The sequence below is a fragment of the Erpetoichthys calabaricus genome, chromosome 15 (genome assembly GCF_900747795.2).
Source record: "Erpetoichthys calabaricus chromosome 15, fErpCal1.3, whole genome shotgun sequence".
NCBI lineage: Eukaryota > Metazoa > Chordata > Cladistia > Polypteriformes > Polypteridae > Erpetoichthys > Erpetoichthys calabaricus.
Window position 1 is genome coordinate 77026271 of NC_041408.2, and position 18629 is coordinate 77044899.

The 18629-nt window shown below is 37.9% G+C and overlaps 1 protein-coding gene across 1 annotated transcript; it reads right to left on the reverse strand.

Moving 5' to 3' along the window:
• Positions 1-1394: 1394 nt before the first annotated feature.
• On the reverse strand, positions 1395-16367 carry sde2 (SDE2 telomere maintenance homolog (S. pombe)). Its single transcript, XM_028820593.2, has 8 exons — positions 16184-16367; positions 11197-11314; positions 10785-10896; positions 8606-8775; positions 5384-5489; positions 4074-4461; positions 3896-3982; positions 1395-2841 (listed from the first exon to the last, which is right to left on the reverse strand). The coding sequence occupies exons 1-8, from the start codon at positions 16283-16285 to the stop codon at positions 2617-2619; spliced, it is 1308 nt and encodes a 435-aa protein (XP_028676426.1). The 5' UTR covers positions 16286-16367; the 3' UTR covers positions 1395-2616.
• Between the last annotated feature and the right edge of the window lie 2262 nt (positions 16368-18629).

The following is an 18629-nucleotide window of genomic DNA, read 5'->3' on the forward strand; positions in this document are numbered from 1 at the left end:
GTTGCTGTTTGTTTGTGGGCCTTTCTGTCTGAAGTTTAGTCTTCAACAAGTCAAATGCCTGCTCAATTGGGTTAACATCAGGTGACTAACTTGGCCATTCAAGAATTTTCCACTTCTTTGCTTTAATAAACTCCTGGGTTGCTTTGGCTGTATGTTTTGGTAAATGAAACACCACCCAATCAATTTGACTGTATTTAGCTGGATTTGAGCAGACAGCATGTCTCTGAACACCTCAGAATTCATTCGGCTGCTTCTGTCCTGTGTCACATCATCAATAAACACTAGTGTCCCAGTGCCACTGGCAGCCATGCATGCCCAAGCCATCACACTGCCTCCACCGTGTTTTACAGATGATGTGCTATGCTTTGGATAATGAGCTGTTCCACGCCTTCTCCATACTTTTTTCTTGCCATCATTCTGGTAGAGGTTGATCTTGGTTTCATCTGTCCAAAGAATGTTTTTCCAGAACTGTGCTGCTTTTTTAGATGTTCTTTAGCAAAGTCCAATCTAGCCTTTCTATTCTTGAGGCTTATGAGTGGCTTGCACCTTGCAGTGCACCCTCTGTATTTACTTTCATGCAGTCTCCTCTTTATGGTAGACTTGGATATCGATACGCTGACCCCCTGGAGAGTGTTGTTCACTTGGTTGGTTGTTGTGAAGGGGTTTCTCTTCACCATGGAAATGATTCTGCGATCATCCACCACTGTTGTCTTCTGTGGACGTCCAGGTCTTTTTGCATTGCCGAGTTCACCAGTGCTTGCTTTCTTTCTCAGGGTGTACCAAACTGTACATTTTGCCACTCGTAATACTGTAGCAGTTTCTCTGAAGGTTTTTTCTGTTTTCGCAGCTTAAGGATGGCTTCTTTCACCTGCATGGAGAGCTCCTTTGACTGCATGTTGTCTGTTCACAGCAAAATCTCCCACATGCAAGCACCGCACCTCAAATCAACTCCAGGCCTTTTATCTGCTTAATTGATAATGACGTAACGATGGACTTGCTCACACCTATCCATGAAATAACCTTTGAGTCAATTGTCCAATTACTTTTGAGCCCCTGAAATGAAGAGATTGCATAAAAATGTGAGGTAACTAAAGCATTTTTTTAACACAATCGTTTTGTTCACCCCACTGAATTAAAGCTGAAAGTCTGCACTTCAACTGTATCTGAGTTGTTTCATTTAAAATTCATTGTGGTAATGTACAGAACCAAAATTAGAAAAAAGTTGTCTCTGTCCATAACTGTACATATGTTTGTTTCGCTGTCAAAACAGGGGCCCAAGCACACTACTTTGCCCAGGAGCCTATGATGCTGGTAAGACGGCGCTGGGTGAGGTGAGGCTTCCAAGGCAAAGATGTGTGCTGTTCCATCAGACAAAGTGCATAGTTCCACAGCTCTTTAGTTAATTGTAACTTTATACAAAATGTAACATAAATTGTGTTTACACAAATGATTAATATTACAGATACAAAAGAAATTCAACAAAGTACTCAACACAAAACAAACACTCGAGACCCAGTTCAGTTTCACATATGTACATGATGGTGAAATGCAAATCCTCTGTAACAGCCTCCTGAACGTTATATAAAGTTTGGTCTTACCGTGATGCCAATGTACAGAAAGTGAAGATTTGCAGAAGTCCCCAGACAAAAGAAAAAAAAAAAACCAAACACCAAACAAACAATGGGCACAGGACAAGAACATAAATCCACAGAAAAGTCCAATCCGATGGTTGCAATTGCAATGATGAAACAAAAAGACAACCAATGAATTTATGACTCCCTATTACCAGTTGGGCTTCATCTGGTTTCACCCAGCAGTCCTTCCCCCCAATGTATTCCTGAAGTTGCTGGGATTTGCTGGCCATTTAAGTAGCGCCGATTCAGTGTGGTCTGCAGTTTTCCTCAATAGGTTGCAAAACTCACAGAACAATTTCCATCATTTATTTATGACAAAGCTACAAATAGGCGGATCTGCAAATCACAAGGGCCGACCTATATTATTACGTTGCATTGTTTGTTTTTCTTATTATACTTTCTAGTTTTCATTATTATGTTGCATGTATCTATTATCGGACATGGATAAGAAAAACGCTGACAAGTTCTTGGTTTACAGAGAAAAGGATGTCTAGAAAAAGGGATGTGGCTCCTAGTCAAACACCGAGTTATTGTCCCAAATCATTATAAGCCATGAAAACGTATCACATGTGGGCATCAGTGCTGGACCCCAGACACAAAGAAGCACCACAACTGCTCATTCCTGGGGCTTTTGAATTACAGTCCTCCTTCAAACTGCTTCTTGTTCAGACAACACTTGCAGAAAAACACAGAGACCACCGCAGCTAATGCTGCATTCTCCTGCTGTGAGATGAACAAGAAATGCAAGTCAGAAATTTCACATGACCATCCTCTAAAAAGGTAGGGGGGCTCCAAGACGAAGAATTCAAATCGAACAATGCTGTCCAACTTCTCCAGGTTGGGACAGAGACACGGACTTTTCCCCTCAGTCTAATCAGCGACAAACCAAAACACACCTTTAAAGGAGACGGGTCCTTTATTTTCTACACCTGTAAATATGTTTAAAAATATAACAATCTATTGGATAAAATATGGTGGCCAGCTACTTGTTTTGCTTCATTTTTGCCTTTCCAGGCTTGGCAAAAAGAGCTGGGTTGATCTGGTCCTTACTAAGCCCTCTGACTGAGAAGAGCCTGGCGGCCCTCTCCTGCAGAGACCCTCCACATTTCAGTCCAAGTTTCGTTAACTCCACCTTGAGTCTCTCCAGTCCCAAGGATTCCAGGTCTGAGACAGAGCTTATTGTCATTAAGTCCAGGGGGGCATCAGTCTAAAACAGAAAAAAAATAAATAGATTATGTAAATGAAATTTTTATTCTGCAACTTCTACTCAATCACCAAATATTACATTTCAGAAAATTAATCTGAAGCTGTATAATAAAGCACTTCAGACTCATTTTAGCAGTGACAATGCTATTCCACTATTCAAGCATTTAAATCCACATAGCAAAGGTATTAATATATAAAATGTCTTATAGTTTTGAAAAAGACTCCAAGTTGCAAAGAAAAAAAAAAAAAAATATGGGCCAGCAGCACGTGCCTCTTTCATACCAACACACCAATCTCAAGCTTGCCAATTCTGTCAATGTTTGTTACTTTATTTTCATTACACACCCCACCTTTACGAAACTAATTAGCCTCGCTTGACTGAATCAATAAAGCATACTGTGCAAGCTCCAAAAAGGTCCGAAGCTGGAAATACGCAAGCAGGTGGAGCGAGTGCCACCATAGCTGGCCATCAGCTTTATCTCCAACTACTGCAGTGATATCAGCCAGTTACTTTTGATGAAAAAGGTAAATTAGCAGCTCAATGCAACATATTGTTGGTTTATCTAATCCTCCCAGCAAATTAAAATGCACACAATCTGCCATATGCTCAGCTCTGTGGTGTCCAAGGAAGACATGCTGCACATCCTACGACATCTCTAGAGAACAACTCCGCTAACTGCTACACTGTGAACTTGTCTAGGATATCCAAAAAGAGCCTCGCTGTGGATATGTATGTTGTCTTGTATTAAAGAATCATCTTACAAGTATAAACTTTCATTAGTAGTGTCATGATTAAGCTGTGTTGTGATTATTTTCTCACTATTGAGGCCTTGAGGTGGCATCGCAAGAGGTTCAACTTTCTGGAATGAGACTTATTAGCATTGGACCTGGCCCACGTGTGGAGCCAAAGCTCCTTGCAGGAAACGGCTTACATATAGCGAAACCATGAGGACCAGCTGCTCTAAAATATGACCCAGCTGGATACTCGAAACAGGAACAACCTGAAGGGCTCAACATAAACAAATACGAGTGTTAAACACCTAGCAGTTACTTACCGCCATTTTCAAAATATCTTCATGCCCTGTGCTGGTAGCAACTGCACTTTTATCACTTTGATATACTGAAGCAGCCTTGCTTATGATCTGAGAGAAAAAAAAAGGAAAAACATCCATGATCTTCAACTAGCTAAAGCCAGCTATTAAAGTGCATCTACCATATCTGACCAATACTTACCTCAGGCAGGGATGCAGAAGCTTCTTCCTTTTCCTGACTACTCTGAACCTGGCTGACTTGGTCCTCATCTTTCTCCTCCTGCACAACCGGCGATTCGCTTTTTACAACATGTTGCAATTCTTCATCAGGCTGTGTTTCTTCTGCTATTGTTGCAGGGGAGTCTTTGTTTTCTGTTTTACTTTCCAAGTAGTTCTCTGCCAAGGAGCTACAAGGCATGCTTGATGTTTCGACCTCACTTTCATTTTTAAGTGAACACTCACTTTCTGTTCCGTTACTTTCTGGGCTTGTTTCTCCTAGACTTGCCCTACATTTTGAGGGAAATTCTTCATTGTCACTGCCGAGGCTATCATCTGAACCTGCAGAATCCTCAAGGCCATCAATTCCTGTCCTGAGAAATATTAATGAAAGATGTGAAATATCCACAGACAAGAATGAGTACAAACATTATAGAAAGATTACCTTTAAAACTTTCAAAAATAGAATCTGAAAAAATGCTTTTCATATAAACCATTTCAACTTATTATTATTATTATAATTCTTTGCATTTATATATCACTTTTCTCACTACTCAAAGCGCTCAGCAATTGCAGGTTAACAGCCTTGCTCTAAAACAGTGGTTCTCAAACTGTGGGGCGGGCCCCCCTAGGGGGGCACAAAAAAACAAAAAGGGGGGCGCGAAGATGTGAAAAAAAAACAAGAATCGAAAATATGAAAAATACATCTATTGAAACCAAAACAAATTAAGTTAAACTACATTCTGATACTAGAAAAATAAATATAGAGTTAGATAAATGTCGATAAAAGTTAAGTAGGTATAATAAAATATGCATCTATGATATATCATTAATTAAAAAAGAACAAATTGGTATTAGTGGGCTCCTTTCAAAAAAACGTTAGGGGGGCACGATTAAAACTGTTATGAAAACTCGGGTCGCAAGTACTTAAAGATTGAGAAACGCTGCTCTAAAAGGTCCAACTTTCCATTAAGCACATTTTAATTCACATTCCTCTGTATGATTTTCTCCTACATGCAGCACTTTACATTAGTTAGCTGCAGAACTGGTTACAGATCTCACAAATGAACACAATTAAACAGATCCAGAAACAGAATTCTGAAAGTACCATGTTGAACATAACATACATGTACTAGCCTTTGTGTATTTAATTGTTGGAGATTTACAAGTGATAGCCTAAAACAATGCTTTAAAAAGGTTAAAAAAAATGTATTATTTGGGTCATCCACACAATAATTCACATTTTAATAAACAATTTATTACAACACTTTCCCACTTCTCCAAATAAATGCTTACCAAAAACATTTATTCTTGCTTGGTTTCTCTGTTTTGTCGAGGTTTGGCTTCTTTTTGCTTGGTCCTTCTTCTGCCATTACTAAACCACTAGAGGATGCTTGCATGCCTACAATCAGATGATTTTACAAAACAAAATTAAAATCCTTCAAAAAATGTGAGAATTGTTTAAATCACATAATGATTGATAGCCATGTGATTATTTGTAAAGTGTTTATTTACTGAAGTGCTGGAAGTCTAAATTGGTATCAGTGAACAGGAAAAAAAATAATCAGCTTATCACAACTAGGAAAACACAGTCAATAATCATAATAAAAGAGGCTCATACAAAGAGACATAATTCACAGGAAACAACATGTGGGCGTGTAAACTGGCAAGCAGCTCTGGGAAGGAATAGGTTCAATGTAATAAGTTAAGAGTGAACATGCTCAACTTCAGCATTTTGCTTTCATTTTACTTGCTACATGAATACCACTTAACAACTTATTTTTTCTAGCAAAATTAATTAGGAATGTTTAAGTCTTCCCAAGCATACCCATATATAAACAAAAGCACCAGTGGGCTGTGATTATATTCATTCTCAGTGATACATCACTGCTAAATATGCCAAATGCTATAAAACTGCACAGGCTTACTCAGTGTTTCCAAATCACCTTTAGTGCATCTTTAGTAGCTTAAACTATGAATATAACTGCAACAAGTAGGCAATGGGGCGGCACGGTGGCGCAGTGGGTAGCGCTGCTGCCTCGCAGTTGGGAGACCTGGGGACCTGGGTTCGCTTCCCGGGTCCTCCCTGCGTGGAGTTTGCATGTTCTCCCCGTGTCTGCGTGGGTTTCCTCCGGGCGCTCCGGTTTCCTCCCACAGTCCAAAGACATGCAGGTTAGGTGGATTGGCGTTTCTAAATTGGCCCTAGTGTGTGCTTGGTGTGTGGGTGTGTTTGTGTGTGTCCTGCGGTGGGTTGGCACCCTGCCCAGGATTGTTTCCTGCCTTGTGCACTGTGTTGGCTGGGATTGGCTCCAGCAGACCCCCGTGACCCTGTGTTCGGATTCAGCGGGTTGGAAAATGGATGGATGGATGGAAGTAGGCAATGTGAAGATATAGCTTATGTATATACAGTTGCTATGAGGCAGATAATTATTTTGCTAATAAACTGCTGTCAATGTCAAGACTTACATCCAACTACCAAGTTCATTTGAAGGAAAACGGCCTTGACCGATTAAAAACCTCATACAGTTTAAGGCACAGAAATCATCCACTAGATGTAAACCTTGGTTTTGATCATCTGACAGATATTTCACCTTTTAATTTCAGCAACATTCAAACACTGATTTTAAAATTATTTGAAAAAGTTTGTGTTGTTTTTGGTTAAAAACCAACCCATGAAAAGATTTTTATATTGATAAACAACTTGGTTTAGAAGGTGTTATGCAAGTGCCTGTTTTGCATCATTTTGTGATTGCGATTTAAAATTATTCTGTAAGTTGCGAAACTACTAATAAAAAGTGATTTAATATAGGTTTTAGTTTACATTTGTGTGTACTAGTTGATATGTAAAAGGATTACACCAGGACTGTTTTAACAAATGAAAATAGGTATTCTCAAATTATGTTTACCTTAAAAGATGGCACTTGATTTCAAAACCACCTTGACGGCACAGACCCCTAAGTAGCACCGCTGGTTATGGTGTGGGGCCACATTAGACTATAGCATGCTGAATAGCTTCAATATTAACAATAATTTTTGGTGTGTGTTGGGTTGAAAGGAGTTGAGACTTAAAAATAATGCACAAGCAGTGGTCTGGAAAGTGCATCAGAAGAAAATATATTTGGAAAGTGCCTTGTGTGTAAACTAGGATGTTTCAGTTTTACTTTGAATCTTATTATTTAGTGTTGGAATGGTGTCAGTGTTTTTAATTTCATTTTTGCAAATCGTTGTTACTAGCACAGAAATGCCATGTATTTGCAGTTATCTCCCATGCAATAATTTAAATTGTTGCCGATTGACCATTTTAAGAATTAGTAATGTTTTATTAATGACTGGACATTTTCACTTACTTGCAAATGAACGGTTTGTCAAAATCAAGTGAAAAACAATGATGTCTAATTTTTGCAGTCTTTGAAATAGAATGATTTTACACTACTTGAAATGTAACAGCTTGAGTGGGTGCTACATCCAGTCTCTCTCATATTGATTATACATAGAATGCAAAACAAAGTGCACAATTATGCACATACATAATTCCCAACTACCTTTCTTACACTACAGCATTCTCTCTGCAACTGGCATCTTGTGATTGCAAAAAACAGCAACATTTTATCAACACAATTTCAACTGCTAAACAAAAGTTACTGATCAATAAGCAATCCACAAATGTATCACAAGAGACTGCTAAACAAATTCAAAGACTAAATTTTCTCACTGTATGTGACACTGTCATTTTATTAGCAGTGTCCAACTATGAACCACCGAGATGCTGTAATGATGAACTAAAATAACGAAAGAAATGTACTAGAAAGCACAGATTATTCTAACAATTCATATTGTTATCAGAAACTCTGAAATTTTTAAGTCTGGGTGAATCACTATAAATTTGAAGACTTCATGGTAGATACTTTATAAATCATTGTAAATATCTGCACCAAAGTCTATTTTTAATGTCATAATATTACTGTCTGATCCAGCTTGTATGTCATATTATATACATGCAACTTTTAACAGGCAAAATATGGTTATAGTCTGTGGGATTAAAAACAAAAATATTTAGGTTGCATGTTCGACAAGGTATTTTTTTACTTCTAATTATTGTAATCGCCAACAAGTTTGGGATTTTTACGTACTAATACACAAACTTTCAGGACAGAGCAAAATACAAATGGCCAACAACCACAGGACAGCAGCTGTAATATTTAATTCTGATTAAGATTAACACCACTAGCACACTGAAGCCTCTACTTTTGGGTTTGAAGAATTAAGAAATTAAGTCCACAGAACAGAATATTGTAGTGGTGTTTTAAACTATTTTATTAAAGGGTAAACTAGCTAAATTTGAGAAACTTATCAATAGAATATATTTTATAAAGGAATCAACTAGCAAAGCTATGCAGCATTGGTTAAAAAAATATGTAGGTGTATCGTGTATGCAAATATTGTGCAGTTTCAAAACTCAAAGGACTACAATCTAAACTAAACAAACAATGAATACATAACAAATCAATACACATTTACCCTTTAGCACAGAGTCCTCTAGTCTCTCTGACAAATCATGACACTGTTGTTGGTAGCTGGAATCAGTGAAGTAATGTTTGGGATCTGTCAATTTGCGTTTCAAACGTTCAAGTCTTCTTTGTTCCTTCTCAGCCTCTCTCTCTGCTTGTTTTTTCATCCACTCTGCCATCCTAGAACAAAAAGCAACTTTTTGTAGCACTGACTAGAGAGAAAGAAGACCTGAAACACTTTTACATTGTTCTGCAAGTTTGAAATCTGATATGCTGAACATCAAGTCCATCAGATTGAGAGCATATTACAATATTGTCAATCTGACAGCCCTGAAGTAAGTAGCCACTTCCCCATTCAATTCAAGGAATCCAAGATGGCTCAAAATCATGTAAAATTAACTATAGTTTTGAACTTATTCTTCTTGCATCACAATTCCTGCACCTATATTTTTCATTGGATAAATCTTACAAGATATTGCTCATATATTACATGTATTGTAAGATATAATGAAAAAGTGAAAAAAACAAAACGAAACACACACTTGATACTCTTCCTGACAATACTATTAAAAAAAAAAAAAAAAAAAAAAAAAAAAAACTCTTAATGGCTTTAGGTCCTTTTACATTAGTGGTATTAATGTGAATTATAACTTAGATTAATATAATAAATTTGTAAATTGTGTAAACTAAATCTCACTGCCAAGAGTGACAACATAAACAACCTTTTGATCACCTCAAGCCTCGGCCACAATGATAATATAAAAAGGGAAGCTGCGACAGCTTTTGACATGAAGCAAAACTCAAAAGTAAAACCAATTTTAAAGCAATCTACAATTATCAAGTCATTCACAGGCAGATGCTAAAGATTAACCCTCACAATGTGTTCACATGCCTTCCAGGTATTTTTGACCAGATTCTGTCACCCTTTAAGTGTCCTGGACATCAAATTCTTCGCCCCAAGCCACATTATATTGGCTGGCTATCTTAACTCATTAGACAAATGATCAGAACTGAAAATTACAACTAGGTTGTTTTTATATTTGTGAACAACCCTGTACTGTTAATGCAGATGAAAAACCAAGAAACTCAAAAAACGGGTCAAAATTGACTCCAAGGGCATGCAGAAATTTTTTGCTTTTTGAAAAGTTAAGCCATTTTGCTAAATACCTTCACATTTTCTAGAAAAAAAGCTGCCATTTGAGATGTTTAATGGATGTAAGCAAACAAGCTATCCTAAACGCAGCTGAAAGTCCAATAAAGCCAATGATGGGTCAAAACTTACATGAAAGACATAGCAAGGTAAAACATTTTTAGAAGCAGCTCAAAATTATGGGATTTTCATTTATTTTACTTTTTTTTCTTTTTTTAAATTTTGGGGAAATTTAGGGAAAGTCGCAAAGAATAATAAACAGATTGCTTTTATTTATTTCAAACACAAAACCAATCATATTTGACCAGAAGACACTGAGAGGGTTAAATCAATTTTGCATGTACAACAGATTTATGTTCAAGCCGTACAAATGAACCATATATAAGCTTCACTTTATACTATATTCATGAGGACTATAAATTAGTAAGTAAATGATAGCAACCTCATACTTTGAGGATCACAATCTTGAGTTCCCCGGCACTGAAAAGAAACTGAAAGACACTTGAGAGTTGGGGGCTTAAAGAAGAGCATCTAGTGTGCATGTACTACCTTACTGATTGCTGAACAAATGTACTTGCTGCTCATTATTGAAAATTATCTTTTCTGTTATGTTTATTTCTGCTTAACCTTCTTTTTTTATATCAAGAGACTAAGTCTGAAAAATTCAGACGCCCCCACACCACAGAGTACCAAAAAGAAAAAAAAAAAAATGTCCTGAAATATCTGCTGAAAGGTAGTTTGTGCTATCCTATGATTACAAAGCATATTGGCTAAAAATAAATAAATAAATAATACTTAGAACATAGACTTGAATTTTGAAATTACCATTTCAGGAGCAGCAGAACAATTCAACATAGCATTTAGTCACAGAGTTATCACAAACTGGAGCTGCTACAAATCCCACCACTCCTGAGCTACTGCCTAGAATATCAACATAAATCAGTCATGACAGTAAGATGCACCTTGCTACAATAAAACTGAGTAAGCTAGCAGAAACAAAGCAGATGCATTAATTATTATAATTTAATTTCTTACTTACTCTTTCTCATGATTAACATCCCGGAGACGCCTACCACTGAGATCACGACAAGCTTCCCTATTGGTGGTCTTCTCAATCTGGGCACCTAGGGCTCTAAGCATTGATCCAAATCCTGGAACAAGGAGATAATTAATCCATTTGTTTATTCATTTTCATAATCAGTTTATTCTGATACATGTCCACTGGGGACTGGAATCTTTCCTAGCAGCGCTGAACTCAAGGCAGGAAAACACAATTGTTTGATATACAGTATAATCCTGATGAGTTTTAAATTGACCAACTATTAAACTTTACTTTTGATACAACTTTATCTCTTTTTCCATTAACCTGTACATTACTTTTTAATAAAGCCATAAGATCTGAATCTGGACTGAAATGTTTAAACAGTATAACTTGCATATTATTAGCTCACCTCCCTTTCCACCAAATATTCGAGGTTCCAGAGAATATACTTGTCCTCTCCGGACCTGTTCTTCTTCTGCTGCAAGTTTTCCATTGCGCTTAATATAAAAATCCGAAGCTGGAATAACCTGAAAAATGTAAACTTTGAATCAAAAAAGTCATACCTTATGAAATGCTAGTCTGTACATAGAACTTAATTTTAAAGTTTATACTTTCATAAAATGATCTCAGAAGTAATACCCCATTAAACTTTAAAAACAGTCAAAACTGTCAATAAAGACCCCATAAACTTAAAAAACGAACTTAAATAGACCTTCAAAGTGCATACTCTTCGATTATTTAGGTCTTCAATGGTACAGTAAGTTATACAGCAGGAATGAAACTTAAAATTCTCATTTCCCAGGTAGCATCACACAAGAAACGGATCTTGGGCCGGTATATCATATTTACAGCTGTGCTGACACTTTTCCAAATTTCTGTTTTCTTTTTAACCAAGATATGGCCAAAATATGGGAAGAAAGCTTTGAGTTGCATGTCCATTTTAGGACACACTGAACATACACTGTATATGACCACTAACTCAACTCACCCTACCAAATACGGTACATTTTACATTTCGTATGTGTAGGAAATGTAGGGCCCTATGATTTCTGCGATGCGGAATCATGGAATTGACACATAAAAACAGATTTTAGATTTAAAAGCGGTAATGTGTGGAATTTAGAGACTGAAGGGGTGACTTTATAAAACTTCCCAACAAATTAAAAGATTGTATAATCTGTAGTATTATCATCCAGATACTATTTTCTAGTTTGTTGTTTTTCAATTGAATGCAATTCTTTGTAGAAATTCAGTCGTGCCTCTGTTTGTGAGTGCTTCCTGTAGGTTTTCTCGTTAAAGGCATGTGAATTAGCCAGCTTTACGAAACAGAAATGTCGAAGCTAGCAGTTTCAGATACCCAAACTACATTTATAATAAAAAAAATAAAAAATAAATAAATAAAAAAAGCTTAACTGCAAAATTGAGGGCACAAAAATATCCCGGCGACTTTTACGAACCTGGACAACAACTTTTCTGCAAGTTTTGCCAGCATACCATAGACTGGACATGAAGATACTTTGGCGAGTCAGACATAACGCTCGAAAAAATAATGAAGATGCATCCTTTCTTTATTAAGCATTATAAACAAGGAGGTGCGCTGCCAGTAAATAAGCAGTCTTCATCAAACTCATTTGTCTCATGTCTTTGAACAACATATGGACGCCATTCTTCTAAAGATTTGTGACAATAAAATGTATATTGTAGTTGATGAAACCACTGATAGCGGAGAGCATATTGATATGTGATTAAACATTTGGCTGTATGGTAATTCTTTTATGTAGTCAGTTCTAACTGTACATGAAATTATATTTAACTGGTATTAACAGTCTTTCCCGTAGAAAAAATGTTATTAGTGAACAGCACTGGTTGTTAACAGGTTCCCTTTAAATAAGTAACAACGATGTTCTTGGATTTAATGAATGTTTTGCCTCGTGGTGACGAGGCACGCAAGGTCCACATTTGACTCTTCCATTATAAACTCAGCACCTACAAACCTGGGCAGAAGAGCAGGCTTCTCAAGCCCTTAAAAGAGAGTCTCTTTTTTTCTGTTTAATTCCCGGATTTAGGGTCTTGTGGATTAATTAATTACAAAGCAAAAACAAACTATTTTTAAGATATGTTGTAGATGAAGCTACAGATGTAATGACGCACGTTTTCAATCTGTAAACATTTAAGGTTTAATAATCATTTGAAAAAATTTGCATAATTACAGGTACTGGAGACCAGTACTTTTTGGCAGATGTTATCTTTATGAAGAGCTGCAACTTTTCAACCTTTTCGCAGGCAGCACTTCAGTCCCTTCACAACCACCAGCTGAATCTTAATGACATTTTAGCAGCATACAGCATCATGGAGGATCTGGGTTCCTACCTGATGAATGGAACTGCAAAATAAGGTACAGTTGTGCTAATGTGCTGTTTCATTAAAAGGAATTGTAAAATGCCATTTCACTATTGTTTGTTTTGTTGTACCTGTTGCTACTTAAAGTAAAAAAAAAATAAATAAATCTGAGAAAATAATAGGGATTCCATAGGGCCCTAGAAATGGGGGTTCCCAGAGGATGCTCATAAAAACAAAGGGGTAAACTGAAAATACCACATAAAAGTGAGCCAGGCGAAGAGCTGAACCAGAGTTTCTGAAGTTTTGCTGTAACAGCACTAATCACTACTCAGCACTTCTAACACTATACAGCACATACATATGAAGAGGAGGTTATAGCATGCACTGACACAGCGTGTTGCCACACCCACCACAGATATATCTTAATAATAATTCTTTACATTTATATAGCACTTTCTCACTACTCACAGTGCTTTGCAGACTCTATACAGGGAGGATCTGGGACATAAACCCCATGTTCTTCTTACTGAGAGGCAAGAGAGGTACCACTCTGCCACCTACGTGGGAGAATCGTGGCAGCCGAGAATATATGAATGAAGTAGGGCTTACGTGAAGACAACCGCTAACATGATTAACACACAAGTGGTTTTTTTTTTTTGGTGTGTTTGCATGTGTCGTGCATAGCACCTATTGTGAAAGCTGAGCTCAATCTGTCCGCATGAAACAACTCAGTCCCCATAGACCAATTTTGTTGAGATGTAGCATACTTATTCTTCAAAGAAATGTGTTGAGGCATTTTCATTCAGATATCTCAACGAAATTGCACTGTACAAAGTTTTACAACTTTCCAATGAATAGCACTGGCAAATTTACAAACCTGAAAATGTTAAAACACAGGAATGTTTTGTGTGACTTCAACAACAAATTAGTTTACTGTTTTGAATTTAACCTTGAGAGCAGTTGCTTGAACTTTATATATTTTGTATATTGTAGTCTTTTACTCGTCTAACAGTTGCTTGGAGGCCCAATGCAAGTTGAGTGAAATGCAGGGCATGCTGTACACACCACACAACAGAAACACTGTTCTCCTGCTGCTTTAGATAATTAATAAGAGTACAAAAAAAATAAATGGAAGGGGAAAGCAATTATGCAAGCATACATGATAAGACAACTGATTAAACAATATAATCTGCATATTATCATTGTAAAGAACTGACATTATCATCCTACAGCTAAATGGTGTTTGAACTAATTAATAACATGGAAAAGGTGCAACTGCCCTGATACAAACATAGGACAGGTTTAAAAACTGGGCAATGTCATCTGGCAGTGGAAGGTTTCAGTGGCTCAAGCCCCTGATCTCTGGTGCCCAATTTAATATGTGCTGCTACAAGAAGCCACTGTAATAATCTGAAGAGAGCAGTGAGGTGCCAGCCTGATATGCTGCTGTGATGTGAATCATCTGCAGCAGCTTGGTGGCACATGCCAGTACTCCTACCATGAGAGAGTTGCAGTAGTCCAGTTGTGATAACACTAATGCCTGGACCAGGAGATGTGATACATACTTGGTTAGATATAGTCTGATCTTGCAAATACTGTATAAAGCAAATCTGCAACCCCCATTGACCATTTCAACATGATCAGTGAAGGACAGACAGATGGTCATCCATCCCCACCCCAAGGTTGCATACTGAATTGGCAGGCATTCGTAATAATGAGCCGAACTGAATAGTAATGGGGTGCAGAGAAAAAGGGCAAGCTAGGATAACAAGGTGGGCTATATTTGGCAGGTTGAGCTGGCATGTCAGATTGCAATATCAGTGTGACATGCAGTGATTCTAGTGGATACCAAGTGGTACTCCGGAGGGAACAACAGGTGCAACTGCGTATTATCTGTGTAAGAGCCATTTGTTATTTAGTAAGGTTATGTTAAATTGATCGAAGTATTTTCTTAGTTACAGTATGTTAAAATGGTTGCCAACAAACATACAATTTTATGTGAATTTCCCTTTGGGATTAATAAAGTATCTATTTACATATTAATGCATACTCTATGGGAGATTGTTATATCCCCCACAAGCTAAACTGAAATGGAATATTCAAATTATTTCTTGTCCCTGTAACTACAGAGAGTCCCAGATTATGATCTGCCTTGCAGTTGGTAAGGCATGGACGACAAACTACTTTCATATCGTATCCCATTGACCATATTGAAGGTGCCGTACGTATTGAACGTACTGAATGTAACAGGTAAAGCATATACGAGTCTGCATTTGAGAAATAATGCAACCTCCATTCAGAAGGCTAAGCTTGTAGAAGAAAAAAAAAATCATTTTTAGTTTTTATCCTGCGTGTGTAATAACTATTCGTGTGTGAATAGTTTTGGTTTGACTTTTCACACGAAGCCTTTTTAAAACCAACTTTATTGGACTGAGAAATTTCCTTTGTTACTCGTTTGCAAAGTCAGTATCAGCTCGATTTTGAGAAACTGGAAAAGACGCAGCTACAATCAGCGTAGGACTGGATGATAAGACCCAGGGAGGAGGTGCGAAGGAAGAAGAGGGGAGGTTTTTTAACGGGCGTTTTGGTTATTTACCGGATTACGAAGATAGCATGCCCGACACTAGAATAGCTACAACCTTTTAACATGGAGAGTAATTTGTTCTGAAGTCTTAATATCCCGCAGAAAAAAAATGAACAGGAAAAATTACAAAGTTAAGAATTTAAGGCTATGGCACAAATAAATATTACTTTAATTTTTTTTTACAAATGTAAATATAGCACTACTACACTACTGTGATTTTTCTGAAATCAAACAAAAGAAAAAAAAGACGATGACTAAAGAAAGATATAATTTAAAAGAAAAACTCTGCCGTCACAGAGACCAAAGAGAATAAACTTGCGAGCCACTTGCACAGCCTATTCCAGCAGCACGAGTACTTCAAGAAAACCGCCGTGAAAAGCAGCTATCTAATGAGCATTAAAAAGAAAAGGCCGATAATCACTCGACTTCAGGCACTTCTTGTAAAATAAACAGTCATAACCCCGTTACTCACCTGCTTCTGATCAACGCACCGAATTAAATCTCGCACCGAACTACCCTCCGACACGTGAATACAATGAAGCTGGTTAAATATATCTCTTATAAACAACTCCATCTTCGTGTATTTCCTTAACAAACACACGATTATGACAACAAGAGAGAAGAGGCGGTATAACCTCTCCACACCGGAAGTAAATAACAAACGCGCAAATCTGCGCATGTGACGCAATCTGGGAGTCCCGCCTTTATAGAAAAAGCTGGAAGTGGTTCTCGTTACCCAATCTGGAAGCTTCGAAAATAGTGACATCTGCTGGGTTACAGAAATCACAGAAACCACGAGTTCGGCGCAGACTTAGTACAGTGCTTCTGCTGTTACGCCCCTAAAAAATTAGTAAACTACCTTTAAAGTTATCTGATTTTCATAAATAGTTTTTCTGAGTTGGCCTTTGATTTACAAACATATTTTTCTCCAGGTTTTTTTTATCCTTTGGAACAGCTGTGCGCAACCTGCGGCCGTACGGCCGCGGCCGTGGGCAAGGACTTTGGCGGCCGTGGACGTGTATATTAAAGTGTACGTAATGGCGGCCGTGCAGGTGTAGGGTCTCTGGACTCCAGCGAGTAAGGGGTCTCAACGCCGCGGAATCTTTGTCGGCCGGGTCGGTATGGTGACGCCGAAAGCCGATTTGCTTACTTGAATATTAAGTTCGGTTGAAATGGGCTGACACCCAGGAGTACATGTGAAGTCACGTGACTAGCGGCTAGCCAATATGGAACTGAGAAGGAAATGGGAGTGTACGCCTGTACGGCCTTGTGGCTAAGTCCATACACTGCCTATCGCCATTAGCAAACGGTCATCATATGTGCGAAGCAGCGTTTTCCAGAATGAAATATCTGAAAAACAAGTACCGAACCCGATTGGTAGACAGCAATCTAGAGTCTGGAATACGGCTAATGGTCTCCAGCGAGTCCCCTGACTTTGCAAGTCTGTCTGCAAACATGCAAGAGCAAGGAAGCCATTAATGGCGATGTTTTCCAAACTTCCTGAAACAATTGCTGTAAAGGTTTTTTGTCCGATATGACGTTTCGTAGACATTGTTTTACATATGTAGACCAGTAAATTGAATATTGTCAGATATATCATACTCTGTTTTAATGTGTAATCTGTAAATTTTTACATAAATCATAAAACATTATTAAGTTTACTTGGACTTACTGGCGGCCGTTATTAAAGTAAAAAGTCTGTAGTGCGGCCGTTATTAAAGTAAAAAGTCTGTAGTGCGGCCGTCAATAGCGGAAAGGTTGCGCATGCCTGCTTTGGAACAATCAACAAATTACTCACAAAGGTAAATCAGTAGTCTTGGATAGATTGTTTAAAAAAATATTTTGTTGATTCACCAGTTATTTGATGGCCAATTCTGATTTTTGCCCAAAATTCGGAAATGCGGGGAAAACTTAGGGGTTGGTGGCAGGCTTGGCACTGCAGCCACTGTAAAACACCCCGCACTGCTTATTGTGGCGCTGAGGTGTCACCCGTTGTATGGCTGTACTCGGATCTCGGACCGCTTTGCCGAGCGGTGGGGTGTAATCAGTACACGCTCAAAACCTCTCCTCTCCTCTTTCAGTAAGAGAATATAAAATGGTAAGTCAGTCATTTTCCAACCCGCTATATCCTAACACAGGGTCACGGTTATCTGCTGGAGCCAATCTCAACCAGTACAGGGCGCGAGGCAGGAACAAATCCCAGGCAGGGTGCCAGCCCACCGCAGGGCACACATACGCACGCACACACTTGGGACAATTTAGGATAGCCAATGCACCAAACCTGCACGTCTTTGGACTGTGGGAGGAAACCCACGCAGACACGGGGATAAAATGCAAAGTCCACGCAGGGAGGACCTGGGAAGTGAACCCAGGTCTCCTCAATGCGACGCAGCAGCGCTGCCACTGCGCCACCGATATAAAATGGTATGTGTCTCTATTCTGTGTATTTTTTCTCCCTAATTAAAAGCAGTCACATCATTGCAGACACCTTCTCATTTAGATACATTTTTTTTATCAATAAATGAAGTTAACATATTGGATAATAGCTGTAGTAATAATTTTATAAGGGAATTGCTTATTCAATAAATTAATCCTCCTGTGAAAATGCAGTGGTTAGCTCCACAACGGAAACATTGTCGCCCTATATGGACCTTTTTTTGTAAGTTTGTTATCATTAACAAAATCAGAGAATTGCATTTTAAATATTGCGCAGATATTACAGGGTTAATAAAATGTTATGTAAGTTTCTTGATATAAGTGATGCTTGTGAGTTCTGCAAAGGAACTACAAGGTCTATTGGACATTTATTCTTTCATTGTGTCTTTGTCAGCTCTTTTTGGGTAGATCTTTTTCTAGAGTTGAAGAAAAGAATTAGAGAGATGGCCCTTGAAAGTTGCTACATACTGTTATGTTTTGAT